At 38.9% G+C, this 20,347-nt stretch overlaps 2 protein-coding genes across 2 annotated transcripts; one reads left to right on the plus strand and one right to left on the minus strand.

Moving 5' to 3' along the window:
* The first annotated feature begins 287 nt into the window (after positions 1 to 287).
* LOC109476781 (leukotriene A-4 hydrolase-like) lies at positions 288 to 19,317 on the plus strand. Its single transcript, XM_019777800.1, has 19 exons — positions 288 to 486; positions 8,390 to 8,529; positions 9,244 to 9,364; positions 9,578 to 9,646; positions 10,051 to 10,155; positions 10,304 to 10,356; positions 10,882 to 10,954; positions 11,539 to 11,679; positions 12,546 to 12,569; positions 13,225 to 13,295; positions 13,845 to 13,930; positions 14,250 to 14,275; positions 14,818 to 14,962; positions 15,690 to 15,793; positions 16,303 to 16,379; positions 16,766 to 16,916; positions 17,494 to 17,576; positions 18,065 to 18,169; positions 18,796 to 19,317. Exons 1-19 carry the CDS (start codon positions 340 to 342, stop codon positions 18,911 to 18,913), a joined length of 1,839 nt encoding a protein of 612 aa, XP_019633359.1. The 5' UTR covers positions 288 to 339; the 3' UTR covers positions 18,914 to 19,317.
* LOC109476770 (epididymal secretory protein E1-like) lies at positions 5,136 to 7,688 on the minus strand. Its single transcript, XM_019777790.1, has 4 exons — positions 7,579 to 7,688; positions 6,679 to 6,786; positions 5,901 to 6,076; positions 5,136 to 5,241 (listed from the first exon to the last, which is right to left on the minus strand). The coding sequence occupies exons 1-4, from the start codon at positions 7,667 to 7,669 to the stop codon at positions 5,155 to 5,157; spliced, it is 462 nt and encodes a 153-aa protein (XP_019633349.1). The 5' UTR covers positions 7,670 to 7,688; the 3' UTR covers positions 5,136 to 5,154.
* Positions 19,318 to 20,347: the final 1,030 nt, after the last annotated feature.

Raw genomic sequence — 20,347 nt, forward strand, 5'->3', positions numbered from 1 at the left:
AGGAATTAAATGGATATTAGCCGTCCAAAATGTATCATGATGTTGTCAAGAGCGACTCCATCCTTCATCTTACATATTATCTGTTGTTTACATAATTTACTTACGTAATTTACTTATCTCCAATACGTCATGCACGGCTAGGAGAAAAACTCACTGCAGTTTGAAAGAACGCCGCTTGGCGGCGCCATTGCATGGTGCAACGACAACGACACCTTGCCGTTTTGCGGCAACGCACGTTTCCCTCACTTCCGCGTTGGCCCAGTGTAGTGCTCAGTCACAGTCAGTGTTTGGAGTCGGGCACAAATTTTAGCTGAACCTAGCTACCTAGAGCTTCGCGCCATGGCTGATCCCTGCTCTCTAAGCAACCCACAGGCCTGTAGAACCACCAACATGGCCCTGCACCTTGTCGTAGACTTCGACAAGAAGGTCCTGAGAGGGTCGGCCACTCTTGATGTGGAGGTGTTGGAGGAGGGAGTGGAGCATGTGGTGAGTGGTGCATGGTGTAGATTAACGTTATCTCTTACAACACATCTATCTATATATCATCTATATCTATATATCATACTGGGCAAGGCCCCAAACTGGGGCATCGCGCCTAGGGTCTTGACAATTGCGGCCGGTGGGGTGAGGTGCTTGGTTCAAGGAAAAAAAATCAAACAAGAAAGTGCTATGGTGTGCAATAAACACTAAAACAGTGCTATGTCACATTTCCCTATGAAAAGTTAATTCATTATAAGGCATAGTTGATCTTAAAGATAAATTGTAAGTGACCTGCTCGCCCCTTTCGGTTTTTACAAAGGGACTGTCTTGAATTTGCGTGCATGCTTAAGCTTGTGTTCTTGTATATTAGTTAAGTATTAGCAAGGAGACTATATAATATCGGCGTGGCTATTTACACTCCCGGAGTGTATATAAAAGACAAATAGATTTTATTTACACTCCGAAATACTAGCCTCCTTGGTAGGCCCAAAACCTGGGTTTTTGTGAGTGTTTGAGGATTCAGGGGCACCAAGTGTGTTCAAGTTTATCTTAGTGGATGATGAAAATCAGAAAACAACACGGAAATCCCCACCGAAGTTCGAAAACACAGGGTTTTGACCTACGACCCGAATGTCAGCCAATCAGCACTCGACAGGGATTTCCCGCTATTTTTCGTCTCCCGCTGAGGCCTGGTCTCTCGCGCCAACATGGCTGCCGCGCCGTCCCTACTGAAGTTAGGGGACGAATTTCTCACTTGGGCAGAGTTTAAGGCAGCACTGGACAACTATCAAGAAACAACACACGCTGAGCTCAGTAAGATCAGTAGCAAGAAGGTGGAAACTGAGAACAGGAAATTACCTGAAGGCGTCCAAAAGTTTCCGTGTGCTCATGTTTATAGAGCGGTGAAGTTTGGATGTATTCATTACGGGAAGCCGCGCCTGTCAGGGTCGGGAATCCGGCCAAATCAGTCGTGAGTATACATCGATTTTTTTCTCATTGTAGCTCAGGAATTTCCCTTGGCTAGTTAAGTCACTCTTGAAGCCATACTAGCCACAATCCTTGGCCAGACCGAGACGAAAGATCTACTCTACTCTACTCTACTCTACTCTGTGGTGCATGTAGTGGGAGGGGGGCAAATTTATGACTATTCAGTACTGGCGGGAAATTATGTGCAGGGCTCTCCCCAAGCAAATATTATGAAACATGTTGTATGTTGTATTCATACATTACCCTGACAGGTTGACAACTAATGACGCACAATCTACGCGTACATCAACACAGATTGTTTGAAACTGACTTTACTGAATGCAAAAACTCAAGCTGACATACCAGCAATATCGGTTGTAGACCCGAACCTTCCAGTTCTTAGCCACTTACCAATACGTGTCGATGTTAATCCATGTCCAGATTAAGTTGTGCTCAAACAAGTTGCATGTCCAAGTAAGGTGACCATTTTACCATGTTTCATTTGAGTGGCATAGGATGTCAGTTAAGATATTTCACCTTTCATATTTATTTTGCAGGCAATTCTGTATGGCCTCCACAAGATCAAGGGAATCAGCATGGAGGCAGCTCAGCAACTGATGGATAAGGGACCAGAGCGATCCCCTGAAGAGACGTGGTACAGGGACTAGAAAGAGGAGGAGAAGAACCATCCACCGGACATTTTAGCTAGTTTTTTAAAAAATTTTAATTTTTTATATTCCACAATCCCAGAGCCGTGGTCTTTATTCTTTTGTCACATGTTACATGATGATATTTACAATATATACAGTATGTTTATTTCAATCTATCAGGTAAAGAAGATCCCCCCATTTTCTTTTTGCTTTTCCGTATGATATATTTTGCTCTATTTTTAAGCTGGACATAAAATCATTTAAGAAAACAGAGAATGGATCAATTATTTTGTAGAAGCTTTTTTCCTTATATAGACACCAGGTTTTAAATATTGCATACTGTGCTATACCAATCATATGATTACCTGCATTTGTTTGTTGTAAGTTCCTTGGAAGTCCATATATTAATGTTTCAATATTGATATCTTTTATGATAATTATGATGTTCAGTATTTTTTCAGTATTATGATGTTCAGTATTTTTCCAAAAATTTTTAAGTCTTTTACATTGAAAGAACATATGGTTTTCGTCCTCTATTTCCAAACAGATGTTACATAGAGGTGACTGTATTAATTTCCATTTCTCGGGTTCTAACATATTTCTGCCTATCGCTTTGTGCCAACTACAGATAACATGTTTGTAGTACAAAGGTATGTGTTCCATGTTAGGACAATCCCGTTTGTCTTTAAATTGCATATTTAGAATAAGGAAATCTTTTCCAAAACTGTTAAGAAACAGACGTGGAAGTATCTTCCAGTCCCCCTCTGAGTTATCCATTAACCGCCTGATAACACTAGCATGTAAGGCATCAATTTGCGATGGAATATGAGTCATCTTTAGACCTGTATTACAATCTTCGACCTGATGTCCAAAATTTATAAGCATTTTAGCTAGTTAGTTAGTTACAGAGGTAGCTCAGGACCTGCAGCAAGTATATGTACCGGTATGTACTTGGATGCTCGACGTTGTAAACCTTACACACACAGACTTGTCAGCCTGCATGACCCAGGAGCAAGTAGGGGAACAATACTCTGGCATACTTGTGAGCAAAGTTATGTAGAGTGACATTAGACTGTGAACACATGTTGTATAACCAACAGTGTCTTTTGATAAAAGCTAGCATGTAGTTAGCTTTGGCTACATTGATCACAGTATGTTTGTTCCATTAGATTATATGTTTTATTTTTGTTTTGATAACCCCTGGCCTGAAGTATCTTGAGCAAAGTTATGTAGAGATATTTGAGCAAAGTTATGTAGAGTGACATTAGACTGTGAACACTTGTTGTATAACCAACAGTGTCTTTTGATAAAAGCTAGCATGTAGTTAGCTTTGGCTACATTGATCACAGTATGTTTGTTCCACTAGAGTCACTAAGTAAAAGGAGCTGACCTCAAACACCTGGAGTCAGTGTCTCTTTTTAGTAATAGAAAAGTTTATTGCAAATTCCTGCCAAAGGCTAATTGCAAGTGACATAAACAAAAGAACATTGAAACAGAGTAAAGAATAACTTCCAAATCTACATAATAAAATGTAATACATCTTAGGAAACTATAGCTATGTCTAACACTATGTCTGAAGGGTTTACCTTCTCTTTTGTAGACCACGGAAGACGTAATGTCGCACTTTAGTAATAGTATAGACAATTAAGCCATGCACGTGCAAGTTTAAACTGTCTCAGTGAAACTGCGAATGGCTCATTAAATCAGTTATGGTTCCTTTGATCGTCACATCCTACATGGATAACTGTGGTAATTTTAGAGCTAATACATGCGGAAGAAGCGCCGACCTCACGGCCTGGCGTGCATCTATCAGACCAAGACCAACCCGGGGTTCGCCCCGGTCCCTTTGGTGACTCTGGATAACCCACCGGCGACAGATCATTCGAATGTCTGCCCTATCAACTTTCCGGGAGTGTATATAAAATCTATTTGTCTTTTATATACACACCGGGAGTGTATATAAAAGACAAATAGATTTTATATACACTCCCGGAGTGTATATAAAAGACAAATAGATTTTATTTACACTCCCGGAGTGTATATAAAAGACAAATAGATTTTATTTACACACCGGGAGTGTAAATAGCCACGTTCATATAATATAATGGTTTTATTGAAAATTTGCTGTTGTGCCCAAAACTAGTCAAAGTGAAACTGCAGAAATACTAGGACAGCCTCTAAGAAAGTGAAACCTAAGGTGAAAGTTGCAGCCATTTCTAGCTGAATATTTTATGTCTACGTGTCAAAACAGACTGTATATAACAAGAGTGGTAACGCCCCTGTACTTGCAAACACTCAAGCACAAACAGTCCTTTGTTGCATGATTGCCAGACTAGGAGTAGGAGTGTGCAAAGTTGATTATTAACAGATTTTACCCAAACCAGCTTTAGAATTGAGAAAAGAATGTGTGAGTAAAAATCTGCTTAAAAAGTGCTTACATGTAATCCTAGAGAAGGAAAGTTTCCCATTCCACGCAATGGCAGTGGCTCTTTCTGCTCAATATTATAGCCAATTGCTACAGTTCAGTTCTTGCTGTCTGGACAGCATTCCTGAAGAGTCAAGTCACACACCTGTGTGTAACACCCGTGTGTATGTACAGGTGCTGTGTGACTGATAAAGGGCCATATGGCAATTATCCCAGCTTACTTTGGGGTTGGTGGAAAATCCCGTCCAGTCCAGAAGGTAGAAAACCTGTCCAGTCTGATAAAGGGTCTGCATGGGGTCTACGCTTGGTTTTGACATTGTAGTTCCTTTGTGTGGCCTTAGATAGTGAAACGAGATCTACAGAGAGGATCATCAGGCTGAAAGGTATATTATTCCCGTTTATTCCATTTCCGAGAGATAGATAAGTATGTGGACAAGCTACCCCAAGCTACTAAAACAGATTGTTATAGTCAACGAGTGTTGGTTTTTTAATGTCATCTGTGTGTGTCATAGTCATTGTCATTGTTAATGTTGTCCTGCATGCTCGGTCATTACTGGCTGGCATGACCTGGAGTTCTTGTATATTTCTTGTTCACTGAATAAAGAATGATTCACATCATAGCCCGCGTGGCAGCTACCCTTCAACTTGAGCTGGGACCTGGAAGCACCAGATGACATCTCCGTCCTGATCTTGTAGTTCCCACTCTACCACAAACTTGATCTGAAAAATAGCGTGAGAGATGGCAGGAACGTTAGAGGAAAAGTCTCAAATTATATGGTATCAAATTACAAGCAGGCGCTTTATGTCTGCAACAGGATTTGTGTGTGTGTGTGTGTGTGTGTGCGTGTGTGTCTGACAGTGTGTCCAGGGCTTCCAATGGGCAAGGTCAGGCCTTGAAATTAACTTTTCTTCCTATTGTCCCAGCACTGTCCCCAAAATAAATTTCAGTTGTCCCGAAGTGAGGATGAACTGTTCCAATCTGTTTTTTTTTTAGATAATGTATGACATCAACTTAAAGTCATCCTTATTTTGCTGATATTCACTCCCAGGAGCACTATAATTGCACAGTAGACAGGAAATCTGGGGGGAATTTTCTGGAGCCAAAAGCCGGGACGTGTGCCTGATAAACAAAAGAAGGGCTGACATTCTGATGTTGATTAAATTTTTCTATTGTCCCAAAAATGTCCCAAAGTGTCTTTTTAGTCGTCCCAGCCTAAATTTTAGTGGTCAGTTGCCATTGGATCACCTTTAATTTTGAGTCCTGAAGATATAATCATGAAACTGAACATATGCTCCAACTAGAGCAAGTTGAAACTTGTAATGTTGTTAAGTTGGCCTACCCGGTAACCCCTACACTTTAACACAAACAAATTTCTTACCGACGGGTATGACTTTGACACCAAGAGGGAGGAGGTATAGTTGTAAGTTCCCCCGGCTGCTATGGGACATTTCAGTCCCGAATCCTTACATGCATCGGGGTTTGGGATCTCATGTGGGACCCTGACATCAAGTACGATGGCGTGCACAACTGCACTAGCCTTCGTTATCTGCTTGTCTGAAAAAAAAGGAATAATGCACATGTTTTACTTAAAATTTAGGCCACGCCAATTTAATTTCTTGGTTAACGGATTCGCCCGCTTCATTTTTTTCTGATTCGCAAAAAAAAAAAAAAATCAGAATCAACTGCAAAATGCTCATATTTTGCCCTGAACAGTTCCATCTTTCAATGCAGTTGTATCAATACTACCATTAAAAGTTCAAAATTCATTGTTTAAATTTTGAGCCAGCCTGGTGAGTTGACTTCATGGCTCCTAATAGCCCTATCGTACCATTTTGGGCCATAAGAGGAATACCTTAAGGCCTTTTTTTATTTTTTTTTATTTTTTCGCCCGCCCGCTCCATTATTTTTTCTAGAAAATCCGTTAACCAAGAAATTACATTGATGTGGCCTTACAGAATGGCTTTTTATTGAATAAGAAGGCAAGGCATTCTCAAAGAGTAGTTGTTAAGACTTTTTCGTCATTCTGTTATTCTGTTATATCCTATGTATCATGTTACTCAGTACGATGTACATATAACATCACATTCTGATGTATGCATTTAGCCCCATGGGCATGAACATGCAAATAAAAATTAATATCTGAAGTAAGCTCTGACTTGTGGTGAACTCGAGAACCACGGAGACGTTTTGTCCTTTCACCAGCTGACACGGCTCAGTTGCACATGGTGTGATGTTGATAGAGTTGATTTTGGCCACTTTGGATCCTGTACAGAGATACAAGTAATATGCATGTCTAATAAGAAACGACATAATCATTCATGGGCATTGTTGTGCAAAAAACGCAAAGCATTTATTATATATATATACTAGTAATAAGTCTTTCAGCCACACCATCAACTATTAGGAACCTGAAACGTTATTTTATCAGTATAAGGCCACACCAATTTAATTTCTTGCTTAACGGATTTTTCTAGAAAAATAATGCAGCGGGCGGACAAAAAAAATATAGGCCTAGATAAAGGCCTAGACATCCTATTAGGCCACAACGATTTAATTTCTTGGTTAACGGGTTTTTCTAGGAAAATAATGGAGCGGGCGGGCGAAAAAAATAAAAAATAAAAATAGGCCTAGGCATCCTATTACAAATGTATGGCCCAAAATGGTACAATAGGAGCCATGAAGTCAACACACCAGGCTGGTTCAAAATATAAACAATGAATTTTGAACTTTTAATGATACCACTGCAATGAAAGATGGAATAACTGTAACAACTAGGATCAAAAGGACTGTTTTCAACTGTTCAGGGCAAAATATGAACATTTTGCAGTATTGATTCTGAATTTTTTTTCTGCAAATCAGAAAAAAATGAAGCGGGTGAATCCGTTAACCAAGAAATTAAATTGGTGTGGCCTAAGTACACAAATAGTAAGGAAAATGCATCCATATCCTGAAATGAGGACTGTGAGTGTTAAACAACAGATGACCTTTGCAAAATCATTCAAAAGGAAACAAACAATTTGTCGGATTTGTTTCTTATACACAGTCAAATGACTCACCACAGTCGTTAAAGACCGGTACGGGATCTCCTAAGATGACGGAGATTCCCACGCAAAATGCGAGGGCCAGAACGTGTATCAGACGGGCCATGGTGTCCCTAACACTGGTCAGGGACTGGTCAGACTATGACCACTCCGTCCAAGGTTTGCACTTGCCCAGTTGTTGGAGGCCACACCCACTGATCACCTCATCTAGTGACGTATGTGTTAGACTTTGTGCCTGTTCCCACGCACACATTGAATGAATGAATGAGCTTTATTGCTCCACAATCGTACATGGTACAATGTGTGGCGGTAATACAACAATACAACTACAAAACTAAACTACTTCTTATTACATTATTTACTACAAACTACTATATATACAGTATGGGTTACAATATGGTCATGTATTGATATGGTCTCGCTTATGAAATAAAGTGTACAGAAATTGGCCTACGTAGGCAGATATGGTAGGCAGATATGGTATGACAATAATCTATGGAATGTATCGTACTGTGTACCAGATAGGGTGAACTTTGTCTTAGTGGTAATAGTCTGTAACAATGTATCTCTTTCATTAAAAGTTCAAAATTCATTGTTTAAATTTTGAACCAGCCTGGTGTGTTGACTTCATGGCTCCTATCGTACCATTTTGGGCCATGATAGGATGCCTAGGCCTGTTTTATTTTTTTTTTCGCCCACGAGCTCCATTATTTTTCTAGAAAAATCTGTTAAACAAGAAATTAAATTGGTGTGGCCTTATAGACATTTGGTTTGAGAAATAAAAGTTCAACAAGTTTATATGATTTCTTTCCCTCTTCCTACCCAGGTACTGGACACACGTGAGCTGACCATCCATGGTGTGGAGGATGTCAGCACAGCTCAGCCGCTGCAGTTCCAGCTCAAGGACCAGGTGGCACCTTTTGGATCACCCCTGCAGATCAGCCTTCCAGTCAACTGTCACGCAAAGTGAGAACTAATACTTGTAGATACTTGTTTAAAGTTTAAACTTTTGGTCCAACACAAAAAGTTCTTTCACCTAGAGCTTTCAACCAGTCACTCTGGTCTTCCTCTGTAGACTGACCCAGTGAGAGAACTTTTTTGTGTTGGACCAAAAGTTTTAACTTTAAACATGTAACTACCAACACAGATGAACTTTCATGATAGTACTTGTAGATACTGATCAGTATTTGTTCCAAAATTAATGAAGAATTGGTTGTTGAAGAAAAATTTGTGGCAGTAATAAACTTCACAACATAAATTTGAACTGTCATGTTGATTTGTTGATTGTATATGGATGGCATCCAATTGCACATGAAGTTTCGTTCATTAATAAAAAAAAAGTTTTGACCATACTGTAAATCATGCAAGGCAGCTGCAAAATGAGCAAATATATGCCACAAATTACAAAAACATATTGGAAAATGATACTTGTCATAGAATGCCAAAATCAATTCCAAAAGAAAAGAGGAAAATTGGAAAAAATGAAAATTCGCCATGAAAATTCGCCTTCATGACTATGTAGATTTCATAATGAAGGAAACTTTTTTTCCAATCTTTTTCTATTGGCATGTTCACGTCAGTTTTGCTGTTCTTAGAGGATGTCATCAATATAATTAAATCAACATGGCCTTACTAGAAACGAACATGAAGCTGCAGTACTAGTCCTCTTTTTTAATACAGAGGGAGCAAATGCCAAGTGAAAGTCAGCTATGAGACAGCACCGTCCTCCTCAGCTCTACAGTGGCTGTCCCCACAGCAGACAGCAGGACAACAGCACCCTTACCTGTTCAGTCAGTGTCAGGTGGGTGCTGTCCTCTTGTTCTTATAATTTCATAAATGCCTGCGGACAATTTTACGTGACACAAAATGGTTGTAAATGGTTGAAAATTGTAAAGAATTGTTTCCAGGCATTCATAGGAATTCATTTTTACTACAGGTAATGTGTAGTGTAATTGGATTTAAAACAATTCTGTTATCTTGAATGTCGTTAACCTCAAAACTGATTGTTCTGTAGGCCATCCATGCCCGCAGCATGCTACCATGCCAGGACACCCCCTCTACCAAGATAACTTATCAAGCTGAGGTAAGTATGCACACCATTGTCCAGCTAGAACACTTTGTACATTGTTAGGGTCTGAAATACCGTTAAACTTAAAGTTCCTTCCCGCGTTTCAATAGCCCTGGTCCACACAGTAGTGCAATCACTACAGCAGGAGGCAAGTTCACTGGTATTGGTGTGTGTGTGTTCAACTTACTCTCTCCCAAATGCTGAGTGCTAAGCAGAGAAAGCAGTATGTCCAACATGTACATGTTTAAAGTCATTGATATGACTCGGCCAGGATCAAATTCAAACTAGCAAATGCAAGGCAAGCACTCTACCCACCTGGCCATTGCACTGGTCTCTGAAATATACATGAAATCATAAATTTAAGTTGATTTCTGTACGGGTACTTCGCTAGACTCTTAAACGTTTTCTTTTTATTTCAGGTTTCGGTGCCCAAACCTCTAGTGGCCCTGATGTCTGCACAGAGAGGTGGAGAAGAGACAGACCCAACAGACCAAACCAGAACTCTGTACAAGTTTGATCAAAAGGTGGGAATTCTGTTTAGATAACAGCATCTTTTGTGTTTAGACCCAGGTACATGCATCTAGATATCTAGAAAATGTTACAAACACCACAATATGTTGGGGTAAAGACTCCGTTTAGAACCGACCATCATTCTCTAATATTTTTCTTCAGGTACAAATGCCCACCTACCTGATTGCTATAGTGGCTGGAGCCTTGGAGAGCAGGTAAAAACATGGTTGTGCATTGGTTGTGCATTTGTATTAATTATGAATGAAAAATCCGTATTGTAGCTGCAGCGTGAAAAATACTAGTACCTGGTTGCCAAGTTGCTCGGGCAACCAAATTTTACTTGGGGCAACCTATTTTTGAACCTAGGTTGCCCAGTGTGCTACCTGAATTTTAAGAATGCCATCCCCACCAAAAAAACCATGCCCACTTGGATTGCACCGCTGTATCCGGCAGATGCTTTTTAATTTTAGGTATTAATGGCTATTGCTAGTATCAGTTAACTAAAGGCTGTTAGAAATATTGTCAAAGGCTTATGTCTGTAACATTACTTACAGTAATTTGAGGAAAGTAGTAACTTGTAGGTGGGCAACCTAAAAGGTGGTTCAAAAAAGTATTATGTACACTGAGCTGGTGTGTTACAGCAAAGGGCAGTTATACCGATACAACCCTAACCCTAACCCTAACCCTTGAACAATATTCTTTGAATAACACTTAGAGTATAACTGTTTTCTCTCCAACAGGGACATCGATCACCGTACGAAGGTCTGGTCAGAAAAGGAGTTGGTGGACAAGAGTGCTTACGAGTTTGCAGAGGTTAGTCAAACTGAAGGTCTCATACGCCAGTTTCGCTGTGCCATTGGGAATAATAAGCACCTGCATTTCCAATTGAAAAAAAAGTTTTTCCAGACATGTCTTGCCTTCTATTGCAAGCATATCTCTTCTTCTGGCATTGAAAAACATGCCCCTTAACTATCTAGTAATGGATATTGCAATATTTATGGCATTCTGCAATTGGCCACTATCTGCAATAGTGCATCCCAATATTTTTATAGGTTTATGTAAAAATATTAATATATAAATAATAAATAATATAATTATGTAAAAATATTAAATGTATTATACAGCATATTTCTGGCATCTAAGTGTCAGAAAAATACTAAAATATTTGTTGTTTCAGAGTATTTTATATGTTGCACCCAAAATGTTTTTGTGCACCCTATTTCCATAAATGCACCCTATTCCTATAAATGCACCCTATTCCCAAAAATGAATTTCAAGAACTGCATGTAAGAGGGAAATGCTGATGCTGATATATATAATTGCTGGATGGTACTGTCTGTATGATGTTGTATATGTTTTTAGATGTTTGAATATTTCTTGTTTTTGATTGATTTCAGACAGAGACAATGCTGAAGACAGCGGAGGATCTGCTGGGTCCGTACGTGTGGGGACAGTATGACCTCCTGGTGCTGCCTCCCTCCTTCCCGTATGGAGGCATGGAGAACCCCTGTCTCACCTTCGTCACACCCACACTGCTCGTGGGTACAACTCCAAGATATTTCATTTTTTCCATTGGGCCTCGCTGAATTGATTTTATGGATGACATCTGCATGCGTGCATTGATTTTCGCCTGTTCTCAAAACAAAATCACTTCCTGAGGCCTGGGTGCCATCCTCCATAGTCGATAGACAATAGGGAGCTGGCAGTAACTACGGATGACGGCATCCAGGCTGCCGAAGCTCCACAGAACTCAGTACAGTACAGACTCATAAATGCTGCAAAAGCCCAGCATGTTCCGGCTTGTCGTAAAAGTAACTATCTACTAGTGCGCAGCTTTGTATTCATGTGGTTAAGCAGTTTTTTGGTTGGAATTTTTTATTCCCACGCACACTAGTTTTGGGGTCTTCAGTGGATATCATCCATACAATGAAGTCAGTGTGGTCTTACGGTGAAACTTGCCTAAGATGACCACCCAGGGGACCAGGTGGTCTTCTTGGACAAGTGGTCTTCTTATACAAAAAGCATTGTGGTAAGACAAGACAGAGAACATTAGAAGACAGCAAAATTTTACAACAGACTGCCCAATTGCCCAATGTGCCCAAGCAGGTGCCAATTTTTACAGTAGGCAAAACACAGTCATGCTGTTGAAATCAATGGCAAACTTTGGCAAGTTTGACTGCATTTCAGTAACAGCTGAGCTGACATGTAATCCAATCTGCGTAATAGTTTAAGGGCCATTACTTACACCGCTATAGCTAAGTACTTGTATACAAATGCCTTGTATTGAATTTCATGCAATTTAAACACATTGTAAAAAGTTTCCTACTTTGTGATCTGTTATTCTGTCTCAGCAAATGCTTATCATTATTTTTGTCAATAACCAATTTGTTCATACCTTTTCCAGGCTGGAGACAGGTCACTTGCAAATGTAAGTCAATTGCTAACTGTTGAGGTTTCTAGGTTGACGTTACTTAATGCTGTTGTATCAACCTTTTAGATATAAGCAAACAGCTGTTATCATGGAAGTTCATCTGTGTTGGTAGAACAATAGAACAATGTGAAACTTTATTCCAACACAAGGCCACACCAATTTAATTTGTTGTTTCTCGGATTTTTTCAGAAAACATATGAAGCGACAGGGCGAAAAAAAATAACAGGCCAAGGCCGGAAATGTTACAATATGAGCCATGAAATGAACATACCAGGCTGGTTTATAATTAAAACAATAGATTTTGAGCTTTTAATGGAACAAAATTGCTTTCTTACATTCAAAAACTGTAACAACTAGGAAGAAAAGGACTTTCTTCAACCATTGGGCCCAAAATATGTCTTTCATTGAGCATTTTGCAGTTGATTTAGAACAAAATTTTTTTTTTTTCAAATCAGAAAAAAATAGACATGGCGATCCAAGAAACAACAAATTAAATTGGTGTCGCCCAAAGACTACACAAGTATAACGTAAAAGAGGTGGACAATATAATCTCCCATGTTTGATCAACTGAGAAACTAAGTTTGTACGGCCTACAATCAGATGAGGTCGTATTTTGGTGCCATGTCTTAAGATGTTGATGTCTACATTACAGGTGGTGGCTCATGAGATCTCTCACAGTTGGACAGGAAACCTGGTGACCAACAGGACATGGGAGCATTTCTGGTGGGCAACATGAAACATAAACTTATGATTTCAATCTCAGTTTCTTTTCATGCTTGGCATTGTCACTGATAGGGCTGGGTACCTGTATAGAAAATTCAGATTATTGATTATTGTACAGTAGAACTATTATACATATCATATTTTGGAGTGCGAAACATGAATGAGTACAGGTCACTCACTAGTGTGTTAATATATATTATGTTCAAGTTGTACCATGTATATTGAAGCTGAACACAGTTACAGAAAGAGACAAACATGGATTTAGGCTAATCTAGTTTGATTCAGGGTTATTTTCTTTACCTGCCATGTCCAGATTATCTTAAGATGTGTGTACAATCTACAGAAATGTACATCAGGTCCAATGATCTGGTTTTTGCATTTCGGTTTTATCGACTCGGTTCCCGAACGTCGTTCCAGTTTAAACCGGTCCAGCTGAACCGGTACCCACCCCTAGTCACTGGCATAATAAATGGTCAGAATGTTCGGCTCAGAACCAATAGGTCCTAGCTCTAAATTGGGTGTAACTTGTTTCTTTTCTCTGACCCTCAGGTTGAATGAAGGCCACACAGTGTTTGTTGAGAGAAAGATTGCAGGAAGGATGCATGGAGAGAAGACTAGGCAGTTTGCTGCTTTAGGTACAGTAGAATTGCTGACATTTTGAGAAAACACATCATGGATTTACGTAAGTTAGATATTAAATTTATGACATATAACGTTATTATAACAATTTAATATTGCTATACATGTACAGTATACTCTTAACATACAAGCCAGAAAAGTAAGTTTGTTGTAGTACTTTTTACCAGTATTTTAGATTTTTGGGGGGCACCCATGATACATATAGTTTTCTTATGATATTATACAGTCTTAAAGACTGTAATTTTATGTAGTTTGTAAGAAGTTCTTGTTGTTTGAGAAAACTGAAGAAACCTTTTCTATCATCTTTGTCTTTAGGAGGCTGGAAAGACCTGTATCATTCGGTAAGTCTTCCTTGACTGTTGTCAAAGTCTACTTGCTTATGAATTTACGTTTTCAGACATAATAGCACTTGTCATTGATATTTGTCTACTCTCTTTTATATGAACATACATACAGTGTACTGCATGCATGTCTAGTGGGTAAGTTGTAAATAAACCATCATAATGCACATCATGTAAGCCAGCTTTCCTTCCTACGAACATGACTATCTGCATTTGTATAATTAAACAAAGAGACTCTTTTTACACAGCCAAGTCTTTTATTCAGCTGACATTTCAGTGACTGTCTGTCACCTTCCTCAGGGCAATTCTGACTGGTTAACATTGTACAGCACAGGTGTCGCTGCTATTGATGTGTAACTAAATATTTTACGTTTGGGAACGCATCTACATAAAATCGACACCTGTGTTGCAGTGCAATGTGAACCAGTCAGAATTGCCCTGATGAAGGTGACAGACAGTCACCAGAATGTTGGCTGAATAAAACACTTGCCTGTGAGTGCTTGTGTATAGAACTAGTATCCAAACTTGTTCTACACATGTAGGTACAAACGTTTGGTGAGACCAACCCGCTGACTAACCTGGTACCTAGACTGGAGGGTGTGGATCCTGATGATGCCTTCTCCTCTGTACCCTATGAGAAGGGCTTTACTCTACTGTACTACCTGGAGGAGCTGGTGGGAGGACCAGGTACCTCATGGGTGGATCTTCTCTTTGAAATGTCTAGTACATAAAGCCACACCAATTTGATTTGTTGGTTCCCAGATTTTTTCAGAAAAAAAATATGAGGATTTGTTCAGAAAAAAGTATGAAGCGACATGGTAAAAAAATAAAAACAGGCCTAGGTATCCTACATATTTGCAGGTTTTGATCAAACCACTAATTTGATAGATGGAAAAAATTTTACAGTAACAACTCTGAAGAGAAGGGGCTTCCTTCAACTGATGGGGCAAAAATATGAGCATTTTGAAGTTGATTCAGAACCTGAATTGTTTTTGTTTTTTTTGCAAATAAGAAAAAAAAAATGAAGCGAGTGAATCTGACAGCCAACCAACAAATTAAATTGGTTTGGCCTAGTAATGTTTTTGCATTGATATACCTGTGGGTTGATAAAAGCTGTTCCGATTAGATGATGATAAGAGTTTATTACCTTTGCCAAGAAGATTATGTTTTCGGTATCATTTGTGTGTGTGTGTCCATGTGTCTGTCATATCAACACAATAAATCGAGAAGGGTGGGATGGATTGTGATATTTGGAACAATATAATACTAATCTAGGTGGGTAGGTCTTGATGGGACCTCAAAATTATGAGATTTTGGGGCCCTGGCAATTTTTTATGGCACTGCAGCAGAACTTGATATCTCATGAATGTGGACATGCTAGGGTCACATTTTATCCTAATTTTTGTCCTTACAGAGAAGTTTGAACCATTCTTGAGGAAGTACATTGACACCTTTAAGTACAAGTGCCTGGACACTGAGGAGTGGAAAGCCTTTCTGCTGGACTACTTCAAGAAAGAGGTGAAGTTGGTTACCAGAAAAATGTTTACCTTCTTCCTTTCTTTAAAGATATCTACAGGTGTCAAATATCATGTAAACTAGTCACTTGATTAAGTGTCAAATATTCTGGAAAGACAGTGGAGGACGTAATACACTTTATTTGCCATTGTCCTCATTACAGCACCGAAAGAGGTAAGTTATTTGAAGTACTGTACAGTAGTCACCAAAATGTTTCCTAGTTTTAGGCACCTTTCCAACCCACCTGCACAAAACTGCATTTATTTATCACTTCTATGTCCTGCAAGTGTGGGGCATTTGATACTCCACTGCACACAAAAGAAATCAAACCCAACAATAATAGTTACATGTAAAAGTAGCATTTGTATTATTATTCATGCTAATTTTTAATGTACACTATTATTTTGTCACACCCTACATGTATTTCCTTGCAAATCAGCAAATATTTGCAAACTTTCGTAGTACATGTAATAATTTTGTAATTATTTGCAAACTTTCACTCATTGTTTAAGGTTTCTGAAGGTCTGTTTGACCAGGTGGACTGGAATGCCTGGCTACATACACCTGGTATGCCACCTGTAAAGCCCAGGTGAGTGAATGTATGAACTTAACCCTACAATGTATCTTGTAGTTATTATTATCATAAGAAACAGTATAATTTTTATGAGTTACAATATGGTCATGCCTTGGTATGAATGAGTTGGTCTCATTTTTAGAACGAAGTATGCAGGAATTGACCTACAACTTATAGTTTAAGTATACAGGAATTGACTTTTGTAGGCAGATAAAGGTTTTAGACATGACAACAATACATGTATCATTCCATACTAGTATGTCAATAATATTTTGTAGTTACAGGTATAACTTGTAGAATAGATTAACCTGGCTTGTAGTCTTGATAATTTACTTTACCATGTACGATTGTAAGTAAATGTGTTCATTCATTCATCTTTTCTGTATCATCTTCTCCTGCAGCTATGACACGACCCTGGCAGACGTGTGTTCCTCCCTGTGTCAGCGCTGGAGTCAGGCCACACCTGACCAGCTGGACCAGTTCACTCCCCAGGACCTGCAGGACATGTCACCTGGTCAGAAAACTGAGTTTCTGGCACAACTGCTCCTGGAGGTACACAAGTCAACACAACTTTAACCTAGGCCCCATTCCCAGTAGGATAAAATTGTCCGGATGGAGCCAAATTGATTTGCTTTGATCTGGCTTTGATCCTACTTTAAGCCGGATTTATGCGGATCGGAACCAGATTCAATTTGGCTCATCCTAGTGGGGATGGGCCCTAGTTACCTGCCACTCTAACGTAGCCACTCTAGTCAGTTTAAAGGCATCCGATAGCCACTCTAGTCGGTGTTAAGGCATCCAATGCAATTTCAGGGTGGCGAAACTGGATTTTCAAAGTCAATTTTCTAGCTATTTATAGGTGGTACCCAAAAAATAAAGCCTCACATGCGTCAATGCCTCACATATTTCAAATGCGTCAATGAAGTAAAAGTAAATAAAAGTAGATAACAACAAGTTTTGTCATCCAGATTATATTTTGTTTTGCCCATCTGAAATTGCATCGGGTGCCTGTAAGGCAATGATGTGAACCTTTCCAAGGAATGTCTTAGGTTGACTGTACTGAATGAAGGTAACTTTATCAATTTGAAAGTAACACCCAATTTTGTCCTTGTCTTTACCCATGTTTCAGCCCCCACTGTCGATTCAGCATATTGAAAAGATGGACCAAGTCTATGGTATGAGTGCCAACAACAACTCAGAGATCAAGTTCAGGTGAGTTTCTGTTCAACATATGTTTGTGATACATTCCAGGCTTGAAGAATCTGTATGTGTTCACCATGGAAACACTTCTGTAAATACATTACATACAGAGCAATCTTGATAACATGATAATGAAGACAATACCTATAAGTAAGACTTAGTATATTCAAAGACAATTTAGACTGTACTACTGGATAAATTATGGAGATTACTTCGAATTCTGGGCCTTTCAAGTGACATCCGCCACTCTTCTTCAGTGTCACTTAAAAAGTAGACATTTTAGTCTGTATTATTGTCACTCAAAAGGTCATATGCATACATGTGCCTAGCTTTTGCTGACATTTTACTTAAAAAAATATTCTATTTTATATGGTGTACCCCCCCCAAAAAATTTTCAAGTTGGGTGCACCAGTGCAAAAAAATGAATCTTTTTTGAGCCCTGCAACTAACTTTACAGATTTTAAAAATATATATTGCTTCTGTATTTCCCTCCTGCCCAGATGGCTGAGGCTGGGTATCAGGGCAGAGTGGGAGGGTGCTGTGGACCCTGCTCTCAAGTTTGTTACTGTTCAGGGAAGGATGAAGTTTGTACGGCCACTCTACAGGTAAGGCCACACCAATTTAATTTGGTGGATTTTGGATCTTTATAAAGTCTGAAGCAACAGGGCAAAATGAAATAAAATATCTAGGCACCCCATGATAGCATTAAATGTTACGATAGGAGCCATGAATTCAATATACTTAATATATGAATTTTAAACTTTTAATAAAGCCAATGCATTTGTAGATAGATAAATTCTAAATGTGTTTAATTTCCTACAAAAGACAAAATATGCTCCCCTTATTATATTTCATCCATAGTTTGCTACTCTCTCTCTCAAAACCATTTTGAATAAGAATACAATGTATTTTGTAATTTGTGCTTGATAAAGTTGATTCTGGTAATTTTGCTTACAATTTACATTTACAGTTATAAAGTTTAAGCCTTAGTTCCAACACAAAAGGAAGGAGTCATCATGTATTTTCGGTCAAACACACATCTGATAAAAGTTGACATGTTCGACTGAAAATTCATTGTCCGTCTTTCTTTTCATAATGGATCTAATGCTTAAACTTTGTAACTATGGATTCTACATGTACCAAGTGAACACAAAATGTGCTTTCATTCAAATTTTACATTCAAGTTAAAAACACTTACCGACACCATATTTCATTCATTTACATCTCACAGGGACCTGTATGGGTTTGACAAGGCCAGAGATAAGACCCTGCAAACCTTCCAGCAGAACAGGCCCTTCATGCACAGCACCACGGCCAGCCTGGTGGCCAAGGACCTCAACATCCAGTAGTGACCATCAGGCACTTCATTTTCAGCACCATGGACCGCCTTATGGTCAAGAGCCAAAAAAATCATGGGGTTGTATAGTTGTTAGGGGATGACTATTATCATCAATAACAGGAAAATTTGCACTATTGACAGGATGAAATAACAGAAAATTTTGATCATGTCATTTTGATAGTACTGTAGAAAAAATTGCATTAGTGGAAACATTTGTACTATTTACTGGAAAATAATAGTGCATTTTCCACTATTGACAGGATCATCTTGCTAAAATTTGAAATGTTCTACAGCATTTGGATGTACTTACTTGCTATTATACTATCATTACATAGCAATAGTTATGTTTACCGAAGAAAAACATATTGTTTTTGCTCGGTTTCCTTTCTCTTCTTCTTCTCCAAACAGTAACCTCTGACCTGACCAATGACCTGATTTGTTGATGTCTCTCACCATTGTAACTGGTGTTGGGTTACATAATGTTGCAATCTTATAGTAGGGGGAATTTAGACTCCTGTCTGACTATCTATATGAATGTATTTGAGTAAGAATTAACAGAGCAGACCATGTGTGAAGGTAAACATTATGCATTTGCTTTGCAAATGTTACCTTTCTAGTTACAGTAGATTCTACCATCGAATCAAGATACAAAATGTTCTTGTTCTTGTGGAAAAAAGGAGTCATCACAAGATTCAGCTAATGTAGCAGCTCAAAATACAGCATTGCAAAAAATTGCAGAAGATTTTATCCCTCAGTTTCACTGTTATTGCATACTGTTCAAAAGGGAGGAATAATTATACCAAAGGATAAGTCTTTCTTGTGCTTTATATAATTTAAGAGCAAAACTTCTACAATGGTCAGCAAAATTTCATGATGAACAATTGCAAGTTTACATTGTTGCTATTAGTTCGGTCTAAGTTGCTGGTGTGCTAGTCGTATGTGGTTGATAATCACAAAAAGTAGTAAGTATAACCCTGTGCATGCAACAAGGCTGTTTGTCTTATGTAATCATTTGTTTCAATGTGGATTTTTGTAATGAAATGTAACATTAACAACTCTACCTTCCAACAAGGCCCCTTAAGTATGGAGTTACAATTGTACCGATGGTGACAAGGTGCTCTGGTAATTCTTTTCCATAATGGAAATGATAGAAAATTAAAACTGACATTCTTCAGAACCAAGGAATGCATGACTGACACTGAATTGTCTATTCCTGTTCTAATATGTTCTCCAATAAGTTAATGCTAGTAACTTTCTATTGTTCGGGTTGAGGAATGCTGGTTAGTTGGTGCAGAATGGTAGGCAGATAGGCAGGTAGATAACACAGTCAGAACCAAGGCTAGTACTAGTCTCACAACGCCACCTGGCAGGTTGCCATTGCATAGCAGGCACAGATGCTGATGACACAATCAGTACCAAGGTCAGCAACAAAGCGCCACCTGGC

This window comes from Branchiostoma belcheri, unplaced genomic scaffold (assembly GCF_001625305.1).
Source record: "Branchiostoma belcheri isolate BF01 breed outbred unplaced genomic scaffold, Haploidv18h27 scaffold39, whole genome shotgun sequence".
NCBI lineage: Eukaryota > Metazoa > Chordata > Leptocardii > Amphioxiformes > Branchiostomatidae > Branchiostoma > Branchiostoma belcheri.

Bases quoted from the DNA above. Each gene is read 5' to 3' on its own strand.
- LOC109476781 (XM_019777800.1), top strand. From the start codon at position 340: ATGGCTGATCCCTGCTCTCTAAGCAACCCACAGGCCTGTAGAACCACC. The intron at 10,156-10,303 runs GTGGGAATTCTG...ATTTTTCTTCAG, and splicing joins TGTACAAGTTTGATCAAAAG to GTACAAATGCCCACCTACCT. The intron at 14,963-15,689 runs GTACCTCATGGG...TTGTCCTTACAG, and splicing joins GGAGCTGGTGGGAGGACCAG to AGAAGTTTGAACCATTCTTG.
- LOC109476770 (XM_019777790.1), bottom strand. From the start codon at position 7,669: ATGGCCCGTCTGATACACGTTCTGGCCCTCGCATTTTGCGTGGGAATC. The intron at 6,077-6,678 runs GTCAGAGCTTAC...CTTTTTTTTCAG, and splicing joins GGTTCTCGAGTTCACCACAA to ACAAGCAGATAACGAAGGCT. The intron at 5,242-5,900 runs GTAAGAAATTTG...GCTATTTTTCAG, and splicing joins TGTCAAAGTCATACCCGTCG to ATCAAGTTTGTGGTAGAGTG.